Below are 20,926 nucleotides of genomic sequence, written 5' to 3' on the forward strand. Positions count from 1 at the left end.
AGACAACGTCACTACCAGGACATTGAGAGCTCGGGCTGAGCAACTACATCACGAGACCTCCTTTGCCAGTATTTGTGCTGTTCGCCTGTTGGCGTCCTCTGGTCTCTATATATGTCTGTGTTTAGATGATTAATTTGGGTTTAAGGGAAAAACCATGAGCAATTAGTAATTTGTCAAAATCTCAGGTGCGCGATTAAACCGCAAATCGGATAAACCACACGCAGATAGTCGAGAGAGTTTACTGCAAGGCCGTAAATATGGAGTCAACATTGGGGGGCGGTCCAAATCTTACAGGGGGTCTAATTTCCTGCCTAAAATAAAAAATTCACTAACACATAGGATGGACATTTTATTTATTTTTTACAATAATGTCTAATAGTGTTTTGTAGTACATTGCTCTGTTTCTTCTTTTTTACCTTTTCTTGGTTCATTGTATGTAATGGTAGAGATTAGGGTTTAATAAAGTACAACCATAACCACAATCATATAAACAGAAATATAATTTATACCAATATATTGGGGGGGACATTTTGAGCATATTTGAATATATATTATAATTACGGCCTTGGTCTACTGGACAAATAAACCACCACTCACACATCAGTTGCACACAACCTAACCGCACATCATCAAAGGCGGGCCTACTTCTTCTTTCGTACGGCTGATGTAGATGCAGAGGAACTATAATTTCACATTCAAGGTGGTCAAGCCAGACAACCGCATTAGGAGCAGCAGAGTGTATCGCTGTGATGTCTTCTTGGTATTTGTGGATTGGGGCATTGCGTCGTTATATGTTGTACTGTCTGTTCTGGATGACCACAGTCGCACAACTGAGGGTTTTCAATTTTGCATTTGTGCATCAGGTGTCTGCATCTAGGCGAAGAACCCCCGGGGCCGGCCCAGGACATGCTGGCGGCACAATGTCGCTCGGCTGGCCTGGGATCGCCTGGGAATTACCCTGGAAGAGCGAGAGTCCGTCGCCAAGGAAAGGGAGTTCTGGACCGCCCTATTCAGTATGATACCGCCGCAACCCTCACCAGAACAAGCGGATTGAGAAACTAACGAACAATATCTGCATCTGCGTTTTAGGGTTGACCAAAACCGGGGGATCATCTGCGTTGGGTCTTTCACAAGGTGTTTGCAAGTTATGAACTCCATTCAGCTTTCCAAGCTTCATCACGGTTGAATTCACATTGTTGAAGGTTAAGCGAATGGATCCCAAAGGGCTATGGAAAAACCCTGGATACACCTTAAATGTCCCCTGCATTGCAGAATTATATTTTATCTGCAAATGGAACGGTCTCGTTACCTGTGTGGATGTTGATCTTGTTAATTATAATGCTAAGTTGTATTATTCGTTTTACCAGTTGCAGTCATTAAGGTATGCCTTGAACAAAATTCAACAGCCAAAAGGATATTATTTGATGTCATGTCTTTTATTAAACAAAACTGCATAGTAGTATACCTTACACAACACCGTGAAAAATGTCCACAGTAACACATTTCATCATTACAGCTGATATCCCGCACCTCCGATTAGCACAGTTAGCTACATACGGTGCGAAAGAAGTTCAACATACATACATATCCAATGTGGGTCTGCCGCAAGCGAGCTTTCATCCCGGTAATGCAAGCTGGCCGGGTGGCTCACAAGTCCGGGTATTGAGCTGGTACCATAGAACCTGGGTTCGAATCTGGGATTAATCAGGCCGTGATTAAAACGGGTTCTCAACTGGAGTGAGATGGTCTCAGTCTAGCCACCAATAACTGTACATTAAAAAAACCCCATCACGTAAAATTAGATTCAGCACTTAATTTGGCTAAATGTAATTCTGAAAATTAAAATGTTTCACTAAGTGGAAACATGGTAGGGAAAAGCACTACCACCTTACACTCTACTGTGTACACCATAGGCCACGAGGATGGATTTGATCTGCTCAAGTAGGCCGTTCTCTAGCACAAAGGGTTGCACCTCTATGTGAGAGTTCTGAATGGATCATTTGTTTCATGACCTGATACTGATAGCACAATTATTGAAAATCAGAATATGTATTTATACTGGAGGAATTCGATAAGCTAGCACTTTTTCACAGATGTTCAGTAGTTTTCACAGATGTCTAGTAGCACAAATCAATTATGCACAAATCAACAATCGTATTTCTTGTACCACTATTTCTGCTCAAGGCTTGTGCGTGCGCTGGTGATCTGTTAAGTGATGACTGCGCGAGAAGCTGCTGTTGCAAATATCGCAACGGTAGGGCTTCTGCCCCGTGTGCGTGCGCTCGTGGACCTTCAGATTGGAAGAATGCGAAAAGGACCGGTTGCACATCTCGCAGCGGAACGGCTTCTCTCCTGTGTGTATGCGTTGGTGATATCTAAGAAGTGAAAGCCGCACAAAGCTCTTCTTGCACACTGCGCACTCGTATGGCTTGTTCACCAAGTTAACATTCCCGTTCGCTTCCAGCGACCTTAACGTGTCCAGCTGGTTAACTGATCGGTCGGCCTCTTCAACAGCAAGATCCTGCCGACTGCTAGGCAAATCCTCAATGGCGTTTGGTGATTCCTGTCGCCCGTGATAGTGTCCAGTTTTTGCAGAATTATTATCCGTACGCATTTCACTTCCAGTCCTCTGCCGATTGTGATACTGCTGCAGCCGTGAACACGAAGCAACTTTTTCGAAGTTTGTGAAGTTCAGTCCCATCCCTTGTAGTGAAATCACGTCTTGCACGATGAACCCCGAATTTTCTTCAATGCCACTAGCACCTGTGTGGGGGAAAATACAAAAAAATGTGTGTTGTATCTATAGGCCTTTTCCAAAATTGATATTAATAATACTTGCCGATGTTTTTTTTTAAATTATAAATAAATAACACCCGCTACGACAAGGACCAGCAAAAAGCAGCTGGCGATCGTAAAAAGGCCGTAAAAATATAAATAATAAACTCGGGGCAAAGGGAGGTTAGCGACTATCTGCAAAATCTCCAGATTGCCAAAGGACAATTCACAAACAAACCTATTTGATGTAACACAGCCGCCCGGGGTCACCGAATGGGAAGGGGGAATTCCAGGCTTCAGAGAACCCCCCCCCCCCCCCTTCGTCAGCCCGCAGACAGAGTGACGCCATACAGAAAGAGATTTAAACATATTACCCTTCTTTGCTATTAATACGAGGGTTAAAGTTTAGAACTTAGTAAATAGGTCGACATCGTGTATGTATGCGGACAGGGAGCAAAAGTATAAAACCCTTGGAATATCGGAGGTAACATCTAATGATGAACTGTTAAATCACAAATCTTGGGGACAGAAAATGCAGAGTTACATCAAGGGTTATCGAGAAGGAATGAGGCGGAATGGGACGAGCTAACACAGCCAAGATAGACTGTGTTCCATAGGAAGGAGCCTCCCGGCCGTCTTTGTCTTCCCGCAGCGCGGGAGAGCCAGAATGTAACACCCTTCGAGATCAAAAGGAGGAAGGGGGCCGAGCAGCTTCCAGGACGGTGGAACAACCGGACAGACAGGATTTGATTACTTTTAATTAACAGAAAGTCCAAGGGAAACTTAACAACAAGAATAAGCTGACATTATAGGAATAATCTCGGGAAACATAAACCAAAAATGATAATGATGCAGGGTTAAACCGAGGGCCAGCCAGAAAGAGAGAGAGAGCCTCCCGGCCGCCTTTGTCTTCCCACAGCGCGGGAGAGCCAGAAATGTAACACCTTGAGGAGGGCGACGGTGATCACAGGAAGGGGGAACAGATGGCTCAATAAAATGACATACACACACACACGGACACACACGAACACACGGACTACACCCCCCCCCACAACGCAGAGTGAGCATCTGTTTTTTTCCTCTCGCAAGAGACGCAGGGGAGATTTTTCGGATAAAACAGCAGCACGACACACACAATAGCGCTTTCGACAGTTCAACAAGGCACAGCTCGGCGAGCGCCAGAAGAGGGCGGCGAGCGGCAGGGTCCAAGGGGCCCCGCGATCAACCGAGGATGGCGAGGCTGGCAGAGTAGCGTAATTAAATCAATTAACATACATTCGGATAATTACGCAAACTTCAAATTCATTTAATTTTGATTATTTTCATAAAAAATTTCATAACCGACATATACAACACCAGAAACGTGGACAATTCCTCCTGTTTCGAGTCATATTTACTGTAAAAAAATGGGCTTGGGCAGTACACTCTGCTAAAACGTATAAGGGCCGGTGGTCGAGGCTAAAAAGAGTGGCAGCCTAAGCAGGCAACATGTCCGAGATGATGCCCACCATGGAGATGCAGCGATGAAATCATCTCGTGTGCAGGAGTTTGATAGACTTTCATCGCGAGACTCTGAGAGATGGCGATGACTTTCGAAAACCTTAACCCATCGGTGGATTGATCATGGCTGATGGTGATGATGAAGAGCTAGAAACATATCTGTGATATGACTGCAAATATTGGAAAAATTGTTCAAACGTGGGCTCTATAATTCGGTTTTACCTTCAAGGGCCTCCGTCTTAATTGTAGATGATTCATCCACAGCGTTCGAATCTCCCATGTCTGCAAAATAAGTTAAACATACATACATACCTTTCCCTCAAGAAAACGGTAATGGTGCACTTTGCTGTGGACTCTCAAATCAATGTGCGCTCCTCCGATGTGTTTTCGGTTTGTATTGCGTGTTCGGCATTATGAAATTTAGGACGTATGCATTCCCGCGGCAGTACAGAGAGCAGAGTGACACACAGCACAGATACAGACAGTGATAGACAGATAGAGATGTAGAAACACAAAGAGGTGAATGTTGCAGCAATGGTGCAGTGGATTAACACACTAAGCTAAAAACCAAGCCCATAGTTTGATTCACGGCCATGGCTTTTACTTGTGTCGTGCCTTATTAAAGACGGAGACTTGTTCTTTGGAGGCAACACGTATTTATTACAGACACTTCACTCTACAGTGGCTAATCTGATACTTGAAGAGGTAACGGCCTCTTCACCCGTACTCTATAGAGGGAATGTTTCCCGAGCCTATCTGACCTGGGCCAGCTTCGGCGCAGGTCCTGATCACCAGTCACACTTGTCCGGCCCTCAAAAGGACATCGGGCCTCGAGGCTCTGGTGTCGCACCCTGGCTTGCTTTGCCCGGCCCTCAAAAGGACAGCGGGCCAAAGGAGTTCCAGGGTCTAGCTAGTTGATCTTCTTTCTTCACTGGCTCTTCATCTTGCTTGAGTCGAACTGTCGCTCAGCTCTCCGGGTCCCCCCTTTTATGCTGTCCCTCACTGAGGGGCGGGGCTGGGAGGAATCACAGCGTTCCCCACAGCCCCCCAGGGTGGTGGCCGTAGCGGACGTGTGTGTGGCCACCGCCCTACAACCGCGTGTCCCCCTCTCGTAACACCTCTCCATCACCCCCCCCTGTACAGCCCGCAGCCGTCCCGGCTGCAACAACACTCAACAAAAAAATCAAAACTGTTTAACAAGAACCCGAATTTCATGTGCCTCAATAACAAGAACAGAACAACAACAACAAATTACCCCAACCCACCTGTACAAATAGACACTATACACAATATATACAAAAATATATATATATCCCCCCCCCGGCACCGGAACCCGTGACGCAACGCGACCGACCCGATGCGTAGTTCGTGAGGAGAAGAACGCCTGGACAGTGAGCAACCATCCCTCACGAAAACCGGCGTGATTTAGCCCGAGTCCGACTGGCTGGCCCGTCGTACGGGGCAGGGAATGGTGGTCTGAGGGTTGAGGCAGGCAGCCCCTGAGGGCACAGTGTGGGCTGCCTGGTTCCATGTTCATTGTCCGGCTCCGGTGGCCGATGTGTTTTGTCAGCCGTCAATTCCGGTGTGCCTGGAAGTGGAACAGGCAGTGGCATGTGAGGATCAGGTGACGGTACCACATTCCCCGAGTCGACGGACACATCACATGCTCGGCCACTAGGACATCCATGGGATGTATGCGGTGAAATGAACGGTTTCAGTCGTGAGGGGTGAACATACCATAGCCGTTTCCCCCACTTAATACAAACACATTGTGGCCGTGCGACCTGCACAACCTCAACCGGCCCTCTCCATGGCTTCAGCAGTTTAGGGGATGTTGCCAACGGTACCTGCAGACGGTGTAGCCATGTCTTATCGCCAGGCTTCCACTCGTGGGTGTGTGTGCGGTGTGCACGCAACCGCTCGTTCGCCAATTGGCGAGAGCATGAATGTTGTGCCGCAGCCTCCCGTGCCTCGGCCAATTTCAAAAGGTTGAATTTTACATGATTGGCCAACTTGTATTTAGGGTGGGGCACTGAAATCCCCAACTGGTCATCCACGGGCGGATCAGCATCCCTGCCGTAAATCAGGAAGAAGGGGGAATACGAAGTTGCCGCGTGGGGAGCCATCCTATAGGCGGCAAGAACACCCGGGATTTGGAGGTCCCAATCCACCTGAGACTCGCACACCTGATGGCACAGCATGGACGTGAATGTCCTGTGGAGCCGCTCCACCATCCCGTCCGTCTGCAAGTGGTACGGGGAGGTACGCACTTTCTTTGTTCCCAACAGGTTGCGTACCTCACGCAGTAAGGGAGCTCGAGAAATTATTTCCCTGATTGGTCAGCAGCCGCTCCGGTGCGCCGTTGTCCAGGACATAGCCCTGGACAAAGGCCTCGGCGACGGCCGCTGCCGACTGGTTAGCGAGTGGCCAGGCCATGGGCCAACGAGTTAAATATTTGACACCAACCAGCAGGTACTTATTACCCCTAGGCGTTGCCGGGAATGGCCCCAAAATGTCGAGCCCGACGAGCTCATTGACACGAGAGACTCGAATGGATTGTAACGGTGGACAGGCCGCTTTGGCTGGCGGTTTTCGCTGGGCGCACTGCACACATCCTTTGAGAACAATCGACACATCCTTATCCATGCCCGGTCAGAAGAAGTCAAGGAGGAGCATGGCTAAGGTCTTGTGAAACCCCAAATGCAACAGCCGCTCGTGAGCGGCCAGAATGACCCTACCCCGCAAGGCGGACGGCACAACAATTGTGTAATGGAGGGCTTTTCCATCCCAATTCATAAGGAGACCCTCCCGCATTATCCAAGAATCGACCCTTCTCCGACCGTCCGTGGAGCCGCCAGCCTTACGACGTAGCGTGAGCAGGGACGCGTCCCCCATTTGGAGCAGGCCCCAGTCAGCGAGGGTCAAATTAAGTAACAAATCCCCACCCGTTTGAGAGAGAGAGCTACCCGGAGCCGGTGTGTCAGCGGCGGCGGCCAAAACAGTGGACGGGACAACACATTTCGGTTTGCAACGTCCCGATCCAAGGAAACATGCACATTCCCCGCCGACTGGCAGTCGCGACAGGGCATCAGCGTTCGTATGGCGAACACCCTTCCGGTAAGTGGTCGTGAATTGGTAGTCCTGCAGGACTTCCAACCATCGAGACAGTTGTCCCGATGGCTGGTCAACACGGAGTGCGTATTGTAATGTCGCGTGGTCCGTACGGTTAGTGAAGTGCTGCCCGTAGAGATACGGCCGATACTGTTGGATAAAAAAAGCGATAGCCAATAGTTCGCGACGGGTAACGCATACCGCTGTTCTGCCGGAGATAAAACCCTGCTACCGTAGGCGACGACGCGTTCGACTCCTCCAATGACCTGCGAGAGCACTTCGCCAATGCCGGTGTTACTGGCATCCGTGTCGAGCACAAAGGGTGCAGTGAAATCAGGGTAACACAGGAGCGGAGCACTCACGAGGGCGTCCCTGAGGGAGCGGAAGGCGGCCTCCTCCTCAGGACCCCAGCAAAATTTTAGGCCCTTTGCCGTCAGAGTGTGGAGGGGCTTGGCTATGGTGGCAAAGTCTGCGATGAACCGCCGATAGTATGAGGCAAACCCTATGAAGCTACGAACCTCACTGACCGAAGTGGGCGTAGGCCAGGAGCTGACGCACTGAGTTTTAGCGAGATCAGTGGAGATACCTGAACGACTCACTATGTGCCCCAAATACCGCACAGATTCCCGGAGGAGGTGGCACTTCTGTGGCTTGAACTTTAATTTAGCGGACCGCATTTTCAGGAATGACATCGCCCAGGTAAATTAAACAGGTATCCCATTGGTGACCGGCCAAAACCAATTCCATCAAGCGCTGAAATGTCGCGGGAGCTGAGTGGAGTCCAATGGGCAACCGATTAAACTGGAATAGGCCCAAGGGTGTTCTAAAAGCGGTCTTGGGTTTTGACTCCTCGCCCAGGGGAAGTTGCCAAAATCCCGATAGCAGGTCTAACATGGAGAAATATTGTGCCCCCGCCAAGGCGTCCAATGATTCGTCCATTCTGGGGAGTGGATATGCATCGGCCACAGAGATCTTATTCAGGCGACGAAAATCTACGCAAAACCTCAGAGACCCATTGTGTTTTTTGATGAGCACGATGGGGCCCCCCATGGACTGGTGGAAGGGGAAATGATGTCCGCCGACAGCATGTCATTAACAGCCGATTTGACATGCTCCTTCTTGGCAGGGCTTAACTGGAAAGGATTTTGCCGGATGGGGGCGGCATCACCCGTGTCAATATGGTGACGTAGCAAGTCGGTGCAACTGATATCATATTTGTGGTTGCTAAAAAGTCAGAAAATTCGAGCAACAGGGCGCGCAGTGCAGCAAGTTGCGAACCGGACAGGTCACTGGATTCAGAACAAAGTGAATCCAACCACCCCTGATCCCGGCTTAGTTCCGGCTGTGGAGTGGGACCGTCATGCACATGCCCAATCACCGGTTCTGCCATTGGTGCCGACGACGAGTGAGCGAGCACGGTCCCCTGTGGGACCACAGCCGTTTGAGGACCCGCATTTAGAACCATGATGAAGGGATCCCTGTCTGCCTGCACTATCGCCTGAGCCACCAACAACTACAGCTCCTTCACTGCTCCGTTTGACGAACCCAAGAGGACCCCATGTGGTGCTACCCCTATGCCGAGAGATTTTTGCAGCCGCAGGGGAACCAACATTTGCGACCCAGGCGGTACGTGTACCGTCTGGGTGGCCATTGCTTGTACAGTCGCAGCGGTTGTGCCTATACCACTGGGGGAAACCAAAAACGCTATGCGGCGGCCCGAAGGAAGTTCAATACAGCCCTGATCAATGAGGATCTTAATCGGCATTTCAGCCAAAAAATCCGTTCCCAACAAACATGGGACTGCGAGAGACGATGAAACCAAGACTGGCCCAGATAGCTTAATATCGCCAATTCAAATTCTCGCTCGGATTTGACCGATGATGCCCAAGGATCCTCCATTTGCTGCATAGCACGGGACGTCAACAGGCAGTAATGGTCGACATTGAACAGGGAGTATGTTATAGATCAGGTCGGAGATAATCGTTGCCGATGCCCCAGTGTCAACCAGTACCCGAACCTCGACTCCCTCAATGGAACCCGCAACCACAGACGATCCGGCCGACGCAGCAACCACCCTATGAGCCAACTCGGACCACTGACCCGGACCGAGCGCTCGTCCAAACGCACCACCCCTCACTGAACTGGCGCCCGTGGCGCGTGATGTGTCATGTGCGGCGCGGTGAGTCGTGTGTAGCGTGTGGGGGGGCCGAGCATGTGTGGTGCCGCGACTTGCCGGAGATTGCTGGGATGACTTGGAAGCCTGGGCGTCGTCCGGCCGAGGTCCTGGTGCACGCAGCCGTGGAGCCCAGCCTGGGCGTCGTCCGGCCGAGGTCCTGGTGCACGCAGCCGTGGAGCCCGGCACCCCGATGCAACATGGCCTCGGAGGCCACATTTGTAGCAGGTGACGAGGGCTGACGATGGTCTCGGTTGCTCCAGCTTGCGCGCCGGATACTGAGGCTGTCGGCCACCCGACCTCCAATCCCCCAGACGAGTCGCAGCGAAGACCTCCTCCGATGGCTGGGCGTCTTGGGGCTCGCTGCGCTCCGAGGTGGAGGCGGCAGTGATGAGAGGCCGGTTCCGCTTCAGGACCTCGTGACCATGAATGTTCTTGGCGACCCGCAACGAGCATATGTCCGCATCATCTGCTGCCAGGACAACGATGCCCAGCTCCTGGGCCAACACTAGGAGCTTCTCCGTTACCATGGCATCGATGCCTTCGCAGTCCATCCGCGGAAAAGCCGCCTTAGCGAGGGCCAAAAGAGCTGTGCGGTAGGCGAGAGGCATTTCCTTCGCGCCCTTCCTCCATTCGTGAAAATGGTTGCGACTCACAGATGGCGGTCAGTAGACAGTGGCCATCAACTGGAGCGCTGCCTGCAGTGTAGAGCGACGCGATCTCGGGGCTGACACTAGGGTAGCCAGAGCGTCGTCGTCCATAGTCGCTGGGAGGGCGCGCAGCGCCTCATCGTCGGACCAGCCCGACATCTCTTGGTGGGTGAGGAAGCGTCGTTGGAAGGCTCCCCAGTCGCCTGCGTCAGCTGTGAACGCTGTTAAAACGGACAGTTGCTGCTGGAACGTCTGCTCCGTCGCTTGCCGATGATGGTCCCGTACAGCACTCTCGTACAGTGCAATGGTGGCCCCCTCCGTAGGTCGCACCGCTTCTGGCGCGGAGATTCCTGGTTGGCTACGGCCGTGGCCATCGCTTGGGGATGACGTGGCGAGCGGTGGTTGGGTGCCGCGTCCCACGTGGTGTGCCCGGCCCCTGCCACCCCCGGAGTCCACCCCGGAAATGGCACCAATTTCAATTTGCGGCGCCGTGTTAGTGGCGGGAACGGTAGTTTTCCGCCGATTCTCCCCCCTCTCTCCCACCCCCGCTCCTCCCGTATGGGTAATTTCTTTAAGTATGGAGGCGGCGGCGAGCAGTAATTCGGCGAGGCGGGAGTGAGCATCCCGAAGCCCACCCCCCGACTGTGGCGGCGTGCCCGGCGGCTGCTATGGCTGTTGAAGCACCGGCATCGCCCCAGGTTCCGTCTCCGGCTCGTGCGGACCCGCCTCTGCAGGGTCGTCAACTTGGCCTGGTTCGCGCCCACGAACTGTGCTCCTCGTGTCCATTGTTGGATATGCACCTTTTTCCAAAATTAATATTAACAAGAAATTAACCGATACACCTATATATAATTTTTTTATGAATAAAACACATAAGAGAATAGTAAACTGAAAAACAACACGTAAGCCAAAAAGACGCCTTGTCCTCCCGTAGCGTGTGAAAGCGGAGACAAGAGCGTGCTAACGAACTCAGCAGCAGACCATGGCAATAATTGGGTTGGGGAAATTGCAAGGCATGATCACACAGAGCGTTGATACTAACACTATCCACCTTATAGTTAAATAAATAAATTAAATAAATAATAGGCTCCAAGGACAACCTCCCCCAACCTCAGCACGGGCCGCTTTGAAAAAAAAACAGCTGAGCGCAAGCTGCAAGGTTGACGTAAGTGGAGCCCAGGGTCGTGGAGAGTTCGCGTTAGCCTAGACATAGGTGAGTCAAAAAGCTCAACCATTTATTCTGCATCTTCTAGCATTAAAGTTTGAAATTCAACAACAGGAGTAGGCTAAACTATCGATCCTCGTGCTCGCTCCAATTGGAGACAAGGCTATGAGCTACATCAATGAACTATTGCCTATTTGCTAATCCAATACTGCATGTTAATTCACCTTTCGTAGTTTCTGCACAACCTGACCGAAGCTTATGATACAGAATATTTTTCTAAGTCAAAACGAATTCTCTAACCTCGGGACATAAGCGACTAATAATGCAGTGTTAATTCAAAGAGCAAGAGAAGGAAAAACACGTAAGCCAAAGAGCCTAAGAAAAACCAAGGGCGTGGAGAGAGGCAACACTGAATGCAGCATGTGAAACTGACCTCGACACGCTAGAGATAAGAGTGGAAAGAATCAGAGTCAACTCATTATTGCTGCCACCTGTACTCGCGAGAAGGGAGAGTCCTGTAGATAACACTCCCCCACCACAACCAGACGGAATGACGAAATTAATGGAGACCTTGAGATGAACGGCGTGTGTAGACAGAGAAGCAGCTCAAGGCGCAGCCCTGAAGCGAGGGCGGGAGAGACCCCATCGGGTGTCTGTGCTAAAGCTAGCAGTTGCACGATAATGGGGCAGAGAGAGTGGAACAGGGAGTTTCAGTTAAAGGAACCATGTAATTTCATAGAGCGTTAATGTTAACGCTATTCGCCATGAGCTATGTCCCGCTGGCATGGCCTTGCGGATACTTGAGCAATGTTAAACCGAGGGCCAAGGAAAAAGAGGGTCTCCCAGCCACCTTTGTCTCCCTGCCGTACATGTTCCGAGTATACATACGCTTAAGAGAGCACTTTCCCTGGAGCTAAAGTCAAGCGCCACGATGGAAGACTGACACAGCAAACACAGCAGACCTCGAGTCACGTGCAGAATTATAACTGTAAGTCTGCGATGAAAATGTTAAACTTAAAAAAAAACTTAACCATTTCTCCGTGCGTCGGTAAAGGTCATGAAGGAACATCGCCCCTCCCTCCAGGTTACGTAACACAGACAAAGACGCCTGTGAGATGATTTGAAACACCTGTTGTTTTGATGGTATGAAAAGAGGGGGCCTGGGTCTGGGAAGCGGTGAGAGTCGGTCACACAGGGGAGAATTCCGCCTCCCTCAAGGTTGTGCCACACAGACAAAGCCGCCTTGAGACGATTTGTAACACCTGCTGTTTTTTGATGGTCTATGGAAAGAGAAATCAATAGAACAAGGCCGTAAATGACGCACACAAGGATACACATACACAAGGACACACATATACGGACACACGCTCCAGACCACGACACACCGATAAATCCAAAAGAAGCCCCACCTTGTGGAGAGGAGTCAAGAGGAAGGATTTTGGCATAAAAGAGGACGCTGCCGCATTGAAATTTCAGTTCGGCTGGCTCATCGGAGTCCGGTTCGGCTCGGCTGAGCTCAGCTCAGCTGAGCCCATCAGCTGAGCTCGCCATCTCATCAGCAAGAGTTCGGGGGAACTCATCAACGGGGCTCCTCAAAAGAGCTCCTCAGCTGCTCAGCAAGGAGCTCATCACCTCAACTCAGTTCGTCCGGAACTCAGCTGAGTTCGGTCGGCTCACCGGTCGGCTCACCGGAGCCGGCCCATCGGGGCTCAACTCATCGGAGCGGCTCCCCATCTCATCTGCAGGCAGGCAAGACCCGCTTGGCAGCTCAAATCGCCCCTGCGTGGGTCGGCCTCTGTCGACGCGGAGGTCTCCGCCGCCCGCCGGGGTGGCGAGGGTCGCTGTTTAGCAACGAGGCTACGAATGTGCATCACCAGCGCCGATAGCGCAATCGGTGGTCAACACTCAGCGACACAATGAGGGCCAGCTGCCAAGCCAACGTCACCTCCCGCACATGCTACGAGCGTGCTGTGTACGCCATCGCAACTACAACAACGTGGGCCAGCTGCCAAGCCAACTCACCTCCCGCGCACGCTACAAGCGTGCTGTGTGCGCCATCTACCGACAGGCCATCGCAACTACAACAACGTGTCAGCTGGTCAGCCTACGTCAACCAGTGTGGGCCGAGCTTAATCAACTGATACGTATGACGCACACTGCTCCACTACACGACAAATCAGGCGTTCGCTTGACCTAAAGTCTCAACTCCAAATACTGACTATTCAAAACAATTCATATCACTCAAACATGCACGGGTCCTTAACCAGAAGCCAATACTCAAGTCCATAGGCCATCAGTGGCTGTGAAGGCATCGCGGCAGATCGAGTGAACACTCCGTCGTTTATAAGTACATTCGTAATATTTCCTCCTTAATATTTTGTTTTGGGCTGTACTTCTAATCGCATAAGTACCAACCGATCCATCAATACGAATGAATCCTTGACACCTTCACCACGGAGCAACGCTCACGTGGGGGGGGGGGGGGGGGGATAGCGTATCCAACCGGCTTCCTTATCAGGCGATCTGGTCCACAATTAATTAAACATTAGTCCAAGATAAGGATATCAGGGGAGAGAGCACACCCCACTGCACCCCATCACCCTAAGCCATTCTGGTAATCATATAATCTACCCGATGGATCTATTGAGATATTTGTGCCTTTGGGAATAATAACTGTTTTTGATCGCCTTTTTCGTATTAATATCGTCATATAATCTTTAAGTACTTCTCGTTACTGATCGCGCACGCACTCGCGTACTCTACAGAATACTCAACTGTTCCGTGACCTAATGTGATAACAATGTGATAAGGGTTGCTTATGGATCTATGAATAAGTGCGGTACTGCGTGAACAATTCAAGTATAATCATTTATTATAAGGTTAAGGTTTTTATTTAGATTAGCATATGCATGTTTTAACGACTCTCTCTCACCAACAGAGCTCGCGTTACGTGGCGGAATTAACCACAGGTGCTGTTGTCAAAGTGAAACAACCTAGTCATTGATGAGACTGTGTTGATACTGTGTTGTAATTCCAAGCCGAGAGCTGTATCTTTTAAAGTTAAGGTTTAATTAGAGAATACATTGATTAATGCAGAAGTGGTCGTGTGATTCTTTCCTGAAATCTATGCATAAGATCTGGTTCTGTGATGAGATATGAACTTGGTGACCTAACATAAACATACTAATCCATACTCAGTAAATGTTAAAGCGAGAATGATATGAACTTGGGGACCTAACATAAACTCTAATCCATACTCGGTAAATGCTAAAGCAGGAATCATTGTATTATCCTGATCGATAATACGAACTTAAACCACGAAGCAGAGTTGACTCTTGACACTAGCATAACAGCATACGATTAATTGCATTGTCCCGATTGATAACAGACCCTTGTCAACGAGGCAGGGCCTTATTATCATAAAGGCTGTTATTAACATAGCCACACCCACTCGCATAAATTAATATGGTTATCTCTCAAATTAGCATAATTACATAAATTAACATAATTTCATATAAATTAGGCGGATTTCAAATTTCATTTAACTTTCATTATTTTGCATCAAATTTTCACACACCTACATATACAACACCATCTCGTGCAGGTAAAAACCACTTCTGTCACCAGTTGTAGTGGCCTTATTGACTACGGAGACTTGTTCTTTGGAGGCAACATGTATTTATTAGACACTTCACTCTACAGTGGCTAATCTGATACTTGATGAGGTAACAGCCTCTTCACCTGTACTCTATAGAGGGAACGTTTCCCGAGCCTTAGCCCATGCTAGCTCCCTGGTTCCCTCTATCCTGGTTCTCTCTTAAGAGGCTATCTGACCTGGCCCAGCTTTGGCGCAGGTCCCGATCACCGGCCACACGAGTCCGGTCCTCAAAAGGACATCGGGCCTCAAAAGGACAGCGGGCCAAAGGAGTTCCAGGATCTAGCTAGTTGATCTTCTTTCTTCACTGGCTCTTCATCTTGCTCGAGTCGAACTGCCCCTCAGCTCTCAGGGTCCCCCCTTTTATACAGTTCCTCACTGAGGGTTGGGGCTGGGAGGGATCACAGCGTCCCCCACAGCCCCCCAGGGTGGTGGCCGTAGCGGACGTGTGTGTGGCCACCGCCCTACAACCGCATGTCCCCCTCCCGTAACACCTCTACACTTGTGGCAGGTGAAATCTGAAGCAGTCCTGAGAACCACCTTCACCAACTTGCATCAAGCAGCTTGGTGAAGTATGGTCAACAATTATCATGACCAACGTGTGGTGGGGAGGCCTTCATACAGAAGTAGATTGACAAAAGGATGAATATTATTAGAGGGGAATGGGAAACGTTAAAATTGGGTTTATAATTTGGTTTTACCTTCAAGGGCTTCCGTCTTTATTAAAGGTGATGCGTCCACAGCTTGCGATTCTCCCATATCTGGAATGAAGTTCTTCTCACCTTCATCTGTATAAAGCATAATGCATTTGCGGGTTTATTTTCCAAACCTATGCATTCTTTTACAAGTTTGCTAAATCCAATGGCTAAATACCATAAATGAGATATTTAATATAGGAATAGGTTTTACCCTTTTAACTGGCACAAAAACTGACACCTTTATTCAAGGCATCATGTTTGCAATAACCACAACACAAGCAGTCAAAATGCAAACAAAAAAGACAACTCTGATAATAATATGCACTGTCCTTGAATTTGATTGGTCCACACCCGAGACAGCTTTCTTCAAGGACAGTGCATATTATTATCAGAGTTGTCTTTTTTGTTTGCATTTTGACTGCTTGTGTTGTGGTTATTGCAAACATGATGCCTTGAATAAAGGTGTCAGTTTTTGTGCCAGTTAAAAGGGTAAAACCTATTCCTATATCTTGTTACTGGCAAAGGAGGTCTCATAATGAGATATTTAATGTTATAAAATAAGTTTATACTTAAAACTTTCGTGACTGCAGGAATTCATATTCTTGGTTCTTTTGGTAAAGTCACGTAAAAAATAAATGAAAATAAAATAAAAATAATAAAATTAAAATAATAAATTGATAGTAATGAAAGCAAAAAACCCATGACGTTTCGATCGCAACACAAGCGGTCTTCATTAGGCGGAGAGAAAAGTGGGGACAAGCCTCATAAGCAGCTACATTTGGAGGCTTGCCCCCACTTTTCTCTCTGCCTGATGAAGACTGCTTGTGTTGCGATCGAAACGTCGTGGGTTTTTGCTTTTATGATTATTTTTACTTTTATTTTCATTTTTTTCTTTTTTTCTTTCTATTTACGTGACTTTACTGAAAGAACCAAGATTATAAAATAAGGTCGGCGAACAAGAATACAACTTTACCGTTCACTTTGTAATCTTCAATTTCATTCATCACACTGTTCTCAGGAAAAACGACAGTGTTGGCTGAAGGGGAGCCAACAGCGCACATTCCAGTGTTATCAATGTCTCCCAGCCTCTGCACGGACAGCAGCAGTTCCCGGCTCAGGCCGCTGAACAGCCCGAGCAGCACCTCCACCAGGCCTCCCAGGGTCACGTCGCCAGGGGAGGAAGCGGCGGCGTCGTCCCAGCGCAGCATCCCAGCGTCGCGGGGCTCGGCACCCTGCAAGGCCTTCACCACCTGCCGCAGCACGGCGTAGAAACCGAAGGGCAGGCGGTCGCGCGCCGTGGCCAGCAGCTCGGCCCGCACGAGGCCGTCCCCGACGCAGGCGCGCAGGACCCCGTAGTCCCGGATGCCCAGCTCCGAGTCCATGGCCTGGGCCACCTCCGCGTTCACGCCCTGTGCCTTCAGCCACGCTGGGAAGTCCCCGCTTGGCTCCAGCACTGGGGTGGTCACCATGCATGCCATTCTGATGGGACGTAAATATTTGAAAACAGTGATGAATGCAATGAAGACAAGAAACTTCTCATAACCACCGTGGAGGTGCAGCGATGAAATCAGTTCACGCGAAGATGGATGGAAGCAGCATTGAACTGCGAGGGATGGCGACGGCATGTGGATGAATTCCTCCAGCAGTGAATAGACAATGTCTGATGATGTTGAGTGCACATTGAGACTAATTGTCTCTTTTAAGGGCGAGATAGATGGCCTTATGAGCCCTTCTATCCGAATTTCATTCCAGGAAATTGCCAGCATCAGTGCCGAATGATGTCTAACCTGGTCCCCTGGCCATTGACAAACAGCTGAAGATCATGATCAGGTTTAGAACATTGTCTAGTTAAACATATTAACACAGGTTAACTGAAATGCATGTAATGGGCAAGGGGAGGTAGCATCGATAGAATTGGTCTTTGAAGCTGCAGTAAAACCCCGGATAGCCGGACCGAGATAATAATAATTCCGAGCAGGCAGCGATATTTTTATTTGTGTCTCAGCCATACAGTGGTCGCTAGGGATGACATCATCACTACACCAGCCAATTAGCTGCCAGGAAATTCATCCTGATGTAATATGGCTGCCGTTGATGCACCAAATCACCACCCCCATGCGACAGAGCCCCCGGTGAAGTCAGTTGGTTTTGTTTTTTAACAAAGTCAATTTAACACGCAGCTTGGCATTTGGAGGCAGTCCCTATTCACCATAAACAAAGATCCCCCGTGTAGCCTGTAAAAGACTGTTGGGGCAAGTGCTGTTAGCGAGCACCTATGAAGGCCGGAACGGTACACGAGGGGTGGGTGGCCAGCACCACGCCCGACCGCCTTTGTCTCCCCAGTGGCGATGTTTACACATCGCACCAGGTACTCATTTAAGGCTGAGTCGATCTAGGGGAGGCCCAGGACCGGTTCAAATAATCGTCACTGGGGTGTTGGCCGTGAGCGGGAATTGAACCCGGGTCGCCAGGTTCATAGTGCAGCGCGCTAACCGCTACACGATCGCTCTCCACACAGACACAGACAAAAACACACACACAGATAGACAGACACGCAGACACACACAGACACACACAGACAGACACGCACACACAGACAGACACACACACACAGACTCGCACACACAGACACACACAGACAGACACGCACACACAGACAGACACAAACAGACACGCACACACAGACACAGACAGACACGCACACACACAGACAGACACGCAGACACACACAGACACACACAGACAGACACACACAGACAGACACAGACAGACACACACGCACACACAAACACACAGACACGCACACACACAGACACACACACGGACACAGACAGACAGACACGCAGACAGACACAGACAGACACAGACACGCACACACACACAGACACGCACACACACAGACAGACATAGACTACGTACGCGATTCCGTTTAGTCTCCGGGCCCAGGCAAGCTTACGACGATGTTACTGTAACGGATGATGATGATGATGTGTATTTGTTGTTGTAGTAGTAGTAGGTGTTGTTGCTGATGTGGATGATAACGTTTTACTGGTAGGAACGAAGTTGTAAACTGAGTGTACCAGCCTGCAATAGATTAATGTGTCCGTCTGTCCGTCCGTCCCCTTTCAATACTTTAACGAAGTGAAATCTCGTGCTGTTGGGTGTAAAATCAGCAATAGACAGCGCAGAGACTTGTCCTACCAGACCCTGCAGGGACCTGTTATATAAAAAAAAAAGTCAGGGACCGCGGCAATTTGACACCCACTCGATTCTGCGGCAGTGTCGATGAAACCCAACACCCAGGGACGCACGTTGAACTTCTTTCGCACAGCACGTCGCCCAACCGTGATAATTATAATCGGAGGTGCAGCGTTGAGTTGATGGGCAGTGTTGAGTCTATGGGTAGTTGTTAGTTTATGGGGCCGTCCATAAATGACGTCACGCGATTTTGGACGATTTTTGACCCCCCCCCCTCGTCACACGGCGTCACAAAGTCAGACCCCCCCCCTCTCAAATATGACGTCACAAAGCTCTGCCCCCCCCCCCCCCCAAAACCATATTTCCATTTTGAAAATAAAACATGCTTCAAATCACTTTAAACTATTGTCATTGTGCGTATTTAATGTGGCGCTGCACTCTGATGTTGTAGGAGAAAACATTTATTAAAAAGTCTATTTAATTAAGTAGAACGTGTTTATATTTATTTAAAGTTGCGCATTTTGATGTGGCGTCACATTTCTCAACCCCCCCCCCCCTCGTCACACATTGTCACAAATGTCTGACCCCCCCCAGGTGCTTGACGTCATTTATGGACGTCCCGCATGATAATAGGGTTTTCCCCTTTCTGGCAATAAAACAGGTGTTCAGATGTTAAAACACCAAACCGAAACCTTTGCAAGGAATCATGTCTGCATTAACCACATATACTTGCGGTGAAAACGGTGTTAGACCAAAGGTGGATGCCAAAAGACGAACAGCACAAAGACAACGCCACTAACAGGACATTGAGAGCTCGGGGTGAGCAACTACATCACGAGACCTCCTTTGCCAGTATTACATTATTGTCTTTGTGCTGTTCGCCTGTTGGTGTCCTCTGGTCTCTATATATGTCTATGTTTAGATGATTAATTTGGGTTTAAGGGAAAAACCATGAGCAATTAGTAATTTATGTCAAAATCTCAGGTGCGCGATTAAACCGCAAATCGGATAAACCACTCGCGGATAGTCGAGAGAGTCTACTGGTCAAATAAACCACCACTCACACATACCAGTTGCACACAACCTAACCGCACATCATCAAAGTCGGGCCTACTTCTTCTTTCGTACGGCTGATGTAGATGCAGAGGAACTATTATTTCACATTCAAGGTGGCCAAGCCAGACAACCGCATTAGGCGCAGCAGAGTGTATTGCTGTGATGTCTTGCGTCGTTATATGTTGTACTTGTGGGGGCTACTGTCCCCCGCCATCACCGAATTGTCGGGGCCGTTGTCCCCCGACTCCCCCGTTAAATTCGTCCCACTACCCCCCGGCTGTTTTGTGGGGTCCGGGCTACCAACCACCAAATCTTCGCCCCCTTGCGCCCCCGACTTTGCGGCTACCCGCGTAGGCATGTTTCAATTGCATGCGGCCGCCTGCTCTACACTTACGACACGCTACGCTGTTCAGTGGCGGCGTGCCGCGGTGAGCGCGCTCGCAAAGTAAAACCCCGTCCCGCACGTGAACAAACAGGTGCGGCGCGCCGACGCGTGATTCCCTCACACACATGCTCCACGCGCTCAGGCAATAACAAACACGACGCTACCACCTGCCGAGCCCCATGCACCAATCACACGCGATGTAGTGGGGGGTCGGGGGTGGGAGGCCAGAGGCGTCTGTCGTGCACGTGCTGCTGATTGGAGGGGGGTCACTTCGCTCCGATTTAAAGGGCCGTTTAAACAGCCGCGCGAATACGCGCACGCCAGGCGCTTAGCTCGCTACCTCGTTATTAGACAATCGCGCAGGCACGCGACCGCAACACAGTCACACAGGCACGCGAGCGCTAAGCACTATTGTAAGCAATTGCACAGGTACGCGAGCGCTGGACACCACCGAAAATAGTCGCGTAGGCACGCGGGCGCTAAACACTACTGTAAACGATCGTACAGGTACGCGAACACCAAGCACGCTCTGCCCTCCTCTTCACACTACCAAAGACCAC

At 49.8% G+C, this 20,926-nt stretch overlaps 2 protein-coding genes and 1 long non-coding RNA gene across 6 annotated transcripts in view; 1 reads left to right on the forward strand and 2 right to left on the reverse strand.

Moving 5' to 3' along the window:
• Positions 1-20,926, reverse strand: part of LOC116943106 (uncharacterized) — an 88,431-nt gene that overhangs the window by 40,508 nt on the left and 26,997 nt on the right. The window lies entirely within an intron of this gene.
• On the reverse strand, positions 1,416-19,243 carry LOC116942319 (uncharacterized). Of its 4 annotated transcripts, none has more exons than XM_032954093.2 (5): positions 18,647-19,243; positions 16,701-17,206; positions 15,731-15,817; positions 4,498-4,557; positions 1,416-2,763 (listed from the first exon to the last, which is right to left on the reverse strand). In XM_032954093.2, exons 2-5 carry the CDS (start codon positions 17,203-17,205, stop codon positions 2,180-2,182), a joined length of 1,236 nt encoding a protein of 411 aa, XP_032809984.2. In that variant the 5' UTR covers position 17,206; positions 18,647-19,243; the 3' UTR covers positions 1,416-2,179. The 4 variants fall into 4 exon arrangements, with proteins under 4 accessions (XP_032809984.2, XP_032809993.2, XP_075925366.1 ...); XM_076069251.1 differs by lacking the exon at positions 1,416-2,763 and adding an exon at positions 2,770-4,347; XM_032954102.2 differs by lacking the exon at positions 4,498-4,557.
• Positions 4,346-14,472, forward strand: LOC142929820 (uncharacterized). The gene is made up of 2 exons (XR_012945975.1): positions 4,346-9,666; positions 9,717-14,472. It is a non-coding gene; the product is annotated as an uncharacterized LOC142929820 (long non-coding RNA).

The sequence above is a fragment of the Petromyzon marinus genome, chromosome 1, assembly GCF_048934315.1.
Source record: "Petromyzon marinus isolate PM22_M1 ecotype Great Lakes invasive population chromosome 1, UKy_Petmar_22M1.pri1.0, whole genome shotgun sequence".
Taxonomy (NCBI): domain Eukaryota; kingdom Metazoa; phylum Chordata; class Hyperoartia; order Petromyzontiformes; family Petromyzontidae; genus Petromyzon; species Petromyzon marinus.

Coding starts and splice junctions, on each gene's coding strand:
- LOC116942319 (XM_032954093.2), bottom strand. CDS start 17,205: ATGGCATGCATGGTGACCACCCCAGTGCTGGAGCCAAGCGGGGACTTC. Junction 4,558..15,730: donor AAAGACGGAAGCCCTTGAAG/GTAAAACCAAAT, acceptor CTTATTTTGCAG/ACATGGGAGATTCGAACGCT. Junction 2,764..4,497: donor TAAGACGGAGGCCCTTGAAG/GTAAAACCGAAT, acceptor TCCCCCACACAG/GTGCTAGTGGCATTGAAGAA.